General features: G+C 41.5%; 1 protein-coding gene across 1 annotated transcript in view; it reads right to left on the reverse strand.

Moving 5' to 3' along the window:
* The window catches only part of MED15 (mediator complex subunit 15), a 29,790-nt gene extending 20,235 nt beyond the window's left edge, over positions 1–9,555 (reverse strand). Inside the window, exons 1-4 of the mRNA XM_010575316.1 lie at positions 9,415–9,555; positions 2,802–2,889; positions 1,630–1,681; positions 1,138–1,167 (exon numbers count right to left, since the gene is read on the reverse strand). Of these exons, the coding sequence (XP_010573618.1) occupies positions 1,138–1,167; positions 1,630–1,681; positions 2,802–2,889; positions 9,415–9,482 (238 nt within the window). The 5' untranslated portion in view covers positions 9,483–9,555. The remainder of the gene's footprint in view (positions 1–1,137; positions 1,168–1,629; positions 1,682–2,801; positions 2,890–9,414) is intronic.
* Between the last annotated feature and the right edge of the window lie 276 nt (positions 9,556–9,831).

The raw sequence follows: 9,831 nt of genomic DNA on the forward strand, positions 1-9,831 counted from the left end.
GTTAGCTTCAGATCATGACTAGATCCAATACCCTGAGAATCTAACATTCACTCCTCTGCCTGTGAGACAAGAGGTTTCTGGCACGTCCTTGCCTCTCTGTAAATAGAGTGGAGATTATTTAAAGTACTTCAGATTTGCAAAGTTCCAAATAGATTCTAAATACATTACAGAAAAGGAACTTATTAGCCACCTCTGAATTTATATGCAAGTCAAAACAGGCTGCCAACAAAACTCCATGACGATATCCAGCCTGTAACCTCAAAAACCAAGAAGAGAGTCCCACTGTGGATCCAATTAGCCTCTTCCTCCTGAGGTCAACACGGAGAAGCAGTGTTCAGACCAGAGGAAGTACTCTACTATACAGTTCCCCCCCAACATTACATTTATTATGCAGTGAATAAATTCAGTGCCTTTCAAGATGATTGTCATAATCTGAATCCTGGGCACGCAGAAAAGTAAAATCAAAGCAGGAATGGTAATTCAAGAGGGCAAAACACAACATGGGGTGCAGAAGCAATATTAATCAGGTACAGAATGCAATACCTCCTCTTTCTTAGGAATACTTATAAAATAATTCCAATTGTCTAGGCTGGATGTTAATCCATCACAGACACTGCATATTTAGGCTACAGGGGGATAAAAACAGAGGGTCATACTATGTTCCTAACAGACACTGCTGTAAGAACTAGCACAGAGGCAGAAGACATCATCAGATCTAATCTCAGTCAAATGGCAGAGCATGTATGCCCCACAAATGCTTGCCTCTCATGCAACAAACACTGAGAAACCCAAAGCTGGTAAAGGGGAGAAACCTGGGCTGTTCAGCAGATTATTTTCAATCACTCTTGTTCTTTCAAGATTCTTAGTGTTGTGAGCTAACAAAGTACAAATGGGGAAAGAAACAAATTTCCTGTTCTACATCCAAAACACTGTCCATGCCTGTCACCCTCATCACTGAACAACTCCAAGACTATTATGCTACCTTTCCTTTCCTCCAGCAGCATTTAATATTCCAGCTAGGGAATCCACAGCCTTCTTACTCTTAGTACACCACAGCCCTGATTTCTAAGCTGTTCTATTTAGAAATGGGGAGGAGGTAAGTGAAGGAAAAAAAAAATAAGAAAAAAGAGCTCTTACCACTGACTGAGGCTTGAGATTTCTTATTGTCTGCAAAGGAAGAACAATTAATTACCTTTGTTAATCTTGTCACACAAATCTGGCCCTTCAGATATACTCTCTACAAGAAATATATTCACATAATAATTTAAAAAATAAAAAAACCCACTGTCTGCTGTAGTTCTAACAAAATACATTAACCTAAGTCAATTTGGTAACCAGAAAGCTACATAAACAATGGAAAAGAAAGCAAAAATACAGGAAGAAATTAGGAAGGTGGAAAAAGTAGTAAGTTTAAATAATTTCTCACTTTTCTATTATAGACGGATGTGCAAAAGAAACAGTATTTAGAAATTAAGCATGTATATTACAGGAAAATTTTTAAAGCAACTTGTGAAGAGTCACATGCAGAACCACATACACAAACCCTAAAATTTACTTTTTTTGGGAGGATGGGATGAACAGTCCCATTACTCAGAAAAAAAACCAAACCAAAACAAAACGATTACTTACGAATATCTCGAAAATGGATAATAAGTCTGGCCACAAGAGAAAGATATTCCTCCTAAAGATGAAAATTAGTATTTTAGCATAGGAAATAAAAACATTGCAAACATGACTTTCTGGTTCTTCAGTATTCTTCCTCAACATAACAGATTTTACTTTACAATGTCTGTGGGCTTTTCAGAGCAGTTCAGTTGCAAGGAACAGCCTGTTCATTAACTAGGTGAGAATATTTTTACTGATAGGTCATTGTGGTCCCTGGTACAAGAAGGCCAAGAAACCACAAAATTCCCTGGAAAGAACCTCCATGACAGTCACACTAATAGGATCACAATACGTGACAATAATTATACAGCAATACATCCATTTTCCGCTTCTTATCCACGCTAATTCCTTTTTCTTAAAGATTGAACCTGCTTTCTTGGTACACTGACTAACATACGATAGAAGTGTCAGAAGTGAAAAGACAAATATTCTTTGCAGCATTTTATTAGTGTGCTTCATAATGCATAAAAGAAACTGCACAGGGCTGAGATAGCCCTCCTGCCCATGAAACTACCAACTCACCAGTGAGGATGCCATCAGCAGACATAAATTTGTGACATCAGCATTATAAAGTTTCACCAAGACAAGTTCTATCTCAAACATGGCTTGTTTGGAGACAGCAACAATATCCAATTTCTTGTAACACAGCTTCAGGAAAGAAGTTTATATTTTGGTAGAGTCTAGAATTGTACATGATAACCAGACTTTCAGAGAAACCAGAGCACTTCCCTTGGTCTTACTCTTTGACACAGCCTTTTCATCGATATCTTAGTCTCTCCTGACCACCAAACTGGTCATACAGAATGGTGCTGCATGGCAGATAAAGGAAATTCTATGCAATTCACAACACACAAGTCTTCAGGTAAGAATTAACTGTGGTCCCATATACACATTAAATGCTGCAGCATCAGCAAAGCTGCCTTGGGCTGAAGTCCAGTTTGATGCATATATTGGATGCAAAACACCTCACCTCCCCTCAGGGTAAAAGGAGCACATATAAATCAAAAAATTTTGCATAACTAGGTACTCTAAGCAGAGACAGTTAACTAAGTGCATTGGGTCTGCTATTTCTGCGGGTTGTTCCAAACTTCTTTTGACACCCCAGTAACTTCTGGAAACAAATACAGATGCTTTACCCTTGTTTTGGCCTTCATAAACACATGACTCTCCATATCTTTGCTGGATTTATTATGCGCAACACCAGCCTTCCTCATAGCGTCATCACTGAAAAAAAAGAGGAAAAAACAAGCCTGGGTATTAATGGAGGACATCAGAAAATACTTTCTGTAATTAGAAAGGTCTGTGAAACAGCTTTTTATCCCCCTCTCATTTATAGATTAAAAAAAACAAACAAAAAGACCACCCTTAAAATTGCCACCCTTTAAAATTCCTTCAAATAATGGAAAAAAGCCAACTAATTTCTAAAAGCCAACAGAACTATTCTTTCCAGAAATTCAAGAACAACTGCTAAGCAAGTCATTATTTTTACCACCTGATGTATTATTTTGACAAAATACCAGGACCTGTTCATTTGAGGAAAGCTGAATGACAGGATTAATGTAATCCGTTTGGCAAACAATGCACTTGAGCCTGCCTAGTGTCAGGCATTTCCAAGAGAATCCTCTAAACATAAGGTGGAAGAATAAAAAAATTTTAAAAAAGATTGCCTAAAGGCATAGAAGCTTGACCAATGAGTGAGAATAACAAGTGGGAGCATTGATCAGGGGCAGAGAAGACCAGATGTGCAGTGAAGTGCAGGGCAGGGAGGGGACAATCAACATGAAAGCAGCAGGTGAAGCAGTAAGATGAAAAGAAGGCCCTGTTCATGGAAAGTTGAGAGGAAGAAAAAGAACAGGTTTGGTAATAAAAAGCTTTCAATTCCCTTACTGTTCTTTCCCATTTACCAGCCAGAATCACGGGGACTTTCTGTCCTTTCTCCATCACACCTCTAGTAAATTGGATCTAGATCTGCCCTCTGGATGGGATATTGAACATGCAAGATGAAAAGTTTTTAAAAAAAAATAAAAAAAAAAAATAAAAAAACATCCCAACCCCACAGAAAGCCACACACTGCTAAGGACATGGGTGGAAAAGAAGGTGAATTCTCAGTACATCAAAAAGTAGCAAGCAATTCAACTGTGACACATGCAACAAGACATCCTAAAACAAGGAGTTTAGTCAAGTGAACAGCCCTATTCAAACCCTCCAGGCATTCTCATTCTTGGAAACATTTCACTTCACTGCAAAATCTGCTCTGTTTTAAAGCAGCCTAGCAGCTACAGTCTAAATTCCAGAAACAAGTTACCAGGAAATACTTTCACCTTGTAATTAACATCGCAGCAACTCAGTTCTCAGTAACTGCTGTTGCATGAGCAGCTACCCTACACTAAATGAGTGTCAGAGTAGTGATCCCTGAAAAGTTCAAGCCAGTCTGAAGGGGGACTACTGTTTTCTTTCCCCTGAATTTCTACCACCCCCCATGCAGCAGGAATGGTGCTTGCATGAGCAGTAAGCTGGTTCAGCTTCCTGAATTAACTCCGTAACACAGTCACATAAGTGAGAAGAGCAGATGCTATAGCCTTAAAATGCAGGAGCTTAGGCTGCCACAACTCACGCCCTTACCTTGCAAACTAGTAGCGTACAGCTAACCTGCTGTAGCCTGCAAAGTAGAAGACAGAAGAACATAGCTACCTGCTGTAAGGCTCTCTCACAGCAACTTGTCCGTGTGGTCTGGCAGACACCAAAAAATGCTGTTTATACATGAAGGTTACTTAAACCGAAGCAGAATCCAAACATAATGCAGAATAATTATTCTTCCATGTGTAAACAAGCCTTAAAGTGAGCTGCTCATAAAGGAGCTCTGCTGCAGAGGAAGAAGCTATATCCAATTCTTAATTGACATCTCCCTTTTTTAACACTTTCACTTTCAGAAAGGCTGCCTCTAAATCCACATTACTCTCTAAATCCTCCTTAACTTCTCAGTCCCATCATACAATGACAAAGCCTCTCATTTTAAAAGCAGCGAGAACTGAGCAGGCAGAAAGACAAGAAAAAACAGAGACAAGTAAAGGAAGTAACATTTAGGTAGTACTTAGCGGCTGTGATCAATGTGGTATCAAGAACTTGGAAAAAATCCACAGTAAAGAATTTATCTACTTTTATATACATCTACATGAAAGACATTTTATAATGACTACACCTGCATTACCAATAACGTCACTCCAAGTGCTCCATTTCATATCTTTTAGCATTCCAATAAAGGTTTAGACTAGGAGGAAGAAAAAAAACCACGTAACTTGTTCTTTGTTCACATACCCATCTGCAATCAACATAATATTTACATTAAAAGACTGGGAAAGTCACTAAAAAAAAAAAAAGCCATAGGTTTAGCACAGAGTTAAGGATACCAAATAATGTATCATATCCTTGCAGAACACCAAACTCTGAAAACTAGATGCTACCAGCCAATTCAGCCTTCATCTGCCTCATAATCACTTACTAAATGCATCATAAGATGCACATTAAAACTCTGCCTTTTTCATTTCATGCAGAACAGTTAAAGTTGCAGTTTCACAACATGAAGCATTCAACACCAAGACCAGCTTCAGGAATTCCCCCTCCGTTCCCAAGAAAATTGTTTCCAGCCCAATGATGTGCAACCTCTCACTCTGGCCAGCTGATCTAGCTGAAAAATCTTGCAAAACACGTTCTCCTTCAAAACTATACCAGCTCCCCTATCCAGTTCACACCACGACTGCATGAATCAGTTGTTCCAATGACACAAAAGGGCAATGATTTCCAGGGCCAACACCACATTAAGCCGTGTAACATCACCAAATGCTGTTTCGTGAAATAGACTATCTGATCACAATAACAGTTCAACAAACCTTTCTTGATTAAAACAACAACAGGGGAAAAAAAAGTTTAAAAAAAGCGTGCTGGTAAGCCTTTAGCCACATCTATCCCCATTACATGGTTTAAAAACCTCCAAGTAAACACCAACAAATTCATTAAACTTTCATCACTTGATCTTGCGCACATGACGCTGTCCCACACAACATTTCTGTTAGTTACAGATCAGACATAACAAATGTCATCAATAGCAGCCCTCACCGCAGGAATACCCACATAATAACAAAGATCAGCAGAAGACCCAAACCAGGAATCACTCATATTACTTTATTCACGTTTGCTGGACAGAACACATAAAGGCCTGAAGGGCCTCAGTCCCCAGAACGCTGCCTTCAGCTACAGAGGGAAAAGTAAAGGACCATCCAGCCTCCCTAAGGCCTTGTTCTAGTGTTACTGCAGAACTGGAAAGAAAGGTAATGAAAACAACTCTTCCCACTACACACAGAATCACCCCTTCATAGCTTCACAAGCATATCTTCCAGCAGAAGTGATATCCTCCAGCAGAGGTGACTAGGTAAGAAGCCACCCCCTTCCAAGTTGTGCCAGTACAAGCGTTTGGCTGTGCCATCAGCAGTACTGAAGAACAACCAAGGTTATCAATAACCACTTACCCTGAGTTATCTTTAACTTTGAGAGATTTCCCTATCAGGTTCACTGCATAGCAACCCAAACACTTGGAATGAAGAGGTATTGCAGAGGCAGTAGCTTCTTCAGTTTACAATTGTGCCAAAATTAGCATTTATAAAATTAATCCCTCACTTTCTACAGTCCCAGAAAGGGAGAAGCATCTGCCGCCTTGGCCTTTTTTGCCTGAATTCTCATCAGACAACCTAGGCTGGAATATAAAATTAAGGCTCCTTTATGAACTGGTTTTGTGAAGTGTTTCATAGAGAGCAGTAATGCAGATCATCTTTTCTCCCTGTCCCCTCCACCCCCCCAAAACTTCAGTTGATCCACTAATCTGCCTGCTTGTTCCTCAGACTCCACCTCTACCTCCTTCCACATGCTCTCCACATTCCCATCCTTATTTCTGTTCACACATGCTCTTTCTTCTAACCCAGCTGAACCATTAGCTAAACCTATTCAATCTTAAGTCAGAACATACTTATCAAAACTTCAAGCAAAAAGCTGAACACAAAATTAATGGTCCATCACACAACTTAAGTTACACACCTTTTCTACACTCAACATGATTCCCTTCTAACATAGCCTGGAAGTAGCTTGGGGCAGCAACTGTACACAACCACGTATGGAGTTTACCACCACATAACCCAGGTCAGATCTGTCCTTCAGGCAACACCAACATTTGAAAACATATTAAGGAAAGGCCTTTAGAAAGGAGACTCCCAAGGAACCAGTATGTGCCTGCTCCCTGTAAGGGCCAGAATAAAGGGGTACCTTGCAAGCACAAGTATATATTCACACTTCCGACATCATCACTGGCTCCTGGAACAACCTGGGAGAAGCCAAAGCTTCTCCCTGGCCTCAGTTATTTAAGCTCAGGCTTTCCTGGATCATGTAACAGTATGAAACTCCCGCTTGGACCTGCAGTCACACAAGAACCTAATACTGAAGGGGGCTTCTCAGGTCATCAAATGCAGTTTTCTCTCAAATGATGATAACCAAACCATACACATTGACCACTGACACATTCACTAGGATACCTATTCCACACAGCAACCCTGAAATGTTCATCCACATAATGTCACTCTTTAAAAAAAAAAAAAGCCTAAACCACCCCCACCCCACCCCCCAACTTAAATTCAGTGTTGTAAAGGAAACCCAAGGGTAAAATCCAGAAGCTGTAACAAGGCACTCAAAATGAGTTATGTGAATGGTTCTGTACGTTTAAGTTAGCTTTTAAGACCAAGTGTTAATACTCATCTTGACAAATAGATATCGGTTGCTATTTGCAGGATGAACTGGAAGATATACACACATGTAAGACAGTGTATTTTTGTAACTGTTAGGAACAACCTTCCCACAAATTAAGAAAACTTTCAGATGATTCAGATTCACCAGATATTTATTTTAATTACCTCTCTCTTTCACCTACTACATAAGCCTCACTAATGGCAAAACTGGAAGCTTATGGAAAGAAATAGGAACTTGTTGCATACAGAGCTCAAGTCTTTTTAGCCAATATATTGCTTCTATTTCTCATTCAACAAACCTATCTATTATAAACTCCACTTCTGGCTAGCTTCACTTTATTCCAAGTACCAACACGAAACCAAGGCAAGTTGTTTTCAGATATCTAGCACACTTAGCAGGGGAAAAAAAAAAAAAAAAAAAAAAATCTGTCGCGGTCATTGTGTGCTTATCCCAGTAATAAGTTTGTTTGCTTTTTAAACAAGACAGTGAATACAAACAGATGATGTATACTACAGAACTGGATGGAACGCAAGGAACATCGCTTACAGACACAATCTTAAAAAAAAAAAAAAAGAAAAAAGGCTACATCAATACAGCCATGACAAAAAGCACACAGATCATACACAGCATCTGCACACATATGTAAAAGACAATAAACCAAGGACATTTTATTTCTACTTTTTCACAACACGAATTAGAAGTTTAAGATTACTGTCATCTCTTCATATGGCATTAACCTTAAAGTTAAAAAATAGTCAGTAATTTTTCTAATCTCTTGCTGTATGCTTCTATTGAAACATTTATCAGCATTGTTTCCTGCTCAGAGAAAAAACAGGCAGTTTGCAGGGCAAACACAAAACCAGAGGTTTATTGCGTTATGGTTTGTATCTGCTTACTCATATTTATTTCCTCAAAGTTATACAGCATTTGAGGGCACTTTTGTTTCCTGGTTTTGATGAAGCAATAGAAGAGGAGAAAAAAAAAGCAAGAGATTAATCTAACAAGATTAATGACTTTGCAGAAAGTTTAAAAAGTAAAACATCAGTTCTGAGCACTGAGAAAGCTTGCATGGCTTTGACAGACACACATTTTTTTAATGAATACCATAACAGTTTGCTTCTGAACCAGCACTTTAAGTAAAGCCCACAGCCAGGGAGTAAAACCACATGCAGTCAAATAGCATACTGTTTACATGTCATAAAAAAAGACAGTCTGTTTTGAAATATTGATTCTTATAGGCAACAAGGCAAGATCAACCTTTTCAAGCACACGCAAATAAGGATTTCAACATTACTTTAGAAGCATTGAACAGTGCTTTCACTTCTGTAATAACCACCTTTCGTAGGGTAGAACAGCCTTCCAGAAAATAGAAGAAACATGCAGAGCAGCAAAGTAAATCAAGTAAAGCAATTGTTTTACAAAGGACAACTGAAAAGGCAACAAGCTGACCTTTACATTAAATCACCAACATTTTTATTTCGGTTTTGCCCTAAAAAGTCAGATGCAAGATAATAACAGCAGTTTTCATAGGACAGAATACGTCAAACTTGGTAACGCTATGGACACTGCCAAAATCGAAGCCCTAAAGCAGATGCTGTCAAGCGGGACAGGAAGCCAGTATTCCTGGGGAAGAGGAAAGTGAAAGGGAAGAAGGATCGGAGAAATGAAGTCAAAGAACAGGCACGGCAACCCCCCACATAGGGTCTGAGCAAATCCCGGTAACGAGGCCCCCTCACAGGGGGACTGCGGAAGGGCCCGGGGAGAGCAAACACCGGGGACCACGGAGGAACCCAGGCAGCAAGAGGAGGACCAGGAAGGACCCGCAGAGGAGCGGAGCCGGGTGGGACACAACCACCCGGGCGCGGACGGCGCGGGGAACAGCGGGAACCGCTGAAGCCCCTCTGGCAGAGGCCGAGGCCCGCCTGCGGCCTACTCAGCGCTGAGGCCGCGGCCCGCACTCACATCTGGCTGACGAGCTTCTGCCGAAAGTTGGTGCTGCGCCAGTCGGTCTCAGGCCCGGTCACGTCCATCCCTGCCGCCACCGCGAAGGCCGACCACCGCCGCTGCCGCCCCGCCGCCGCGCTCCCCCACCGTCCCTCGGCCGCACGCCACCGCGGAAGTGCCTCGCACCCACTTCCGGCGCGCTGAAGGCTTGAGGGAAATGAAGTCTCGGCGCCGGCCCGGCCAACTCTCGCGAGAGCTCGCCGCCTCGCCGCGGGGCTCGCTGGGAAATGTAGTCCCGCCCCTGCACGCTACTTACGGTAGCGACCCGGGCACCGACAGCGAGGGGGTGTCCGCCGCCCGTAGCCCCAGGCCCCGCCGCGGGGGTGACGGGCCCCGGCTGGGCGACCGAGCCCACCCCCGCCCAGGGACACACAC

The sequence above is a fragment of the Haliaeetus leucocephalus genome, unplaced genomic scaffold, assembly GCF_000737465.1.
Source record: "Haliaeetus leucocephalus isolate CR32 unplaced genomic scaffold, Haliaeetus_leucocephalus-4.0 Scaffold13, whole genome shotgun sequence".
Classification (NCBI taxonomy): Eukaryota; Metazoa; Chordata; class Aves; order Accipitriformes; family Accipitridae; genus Haliaeetus; species Haliaeetus leucocephalus.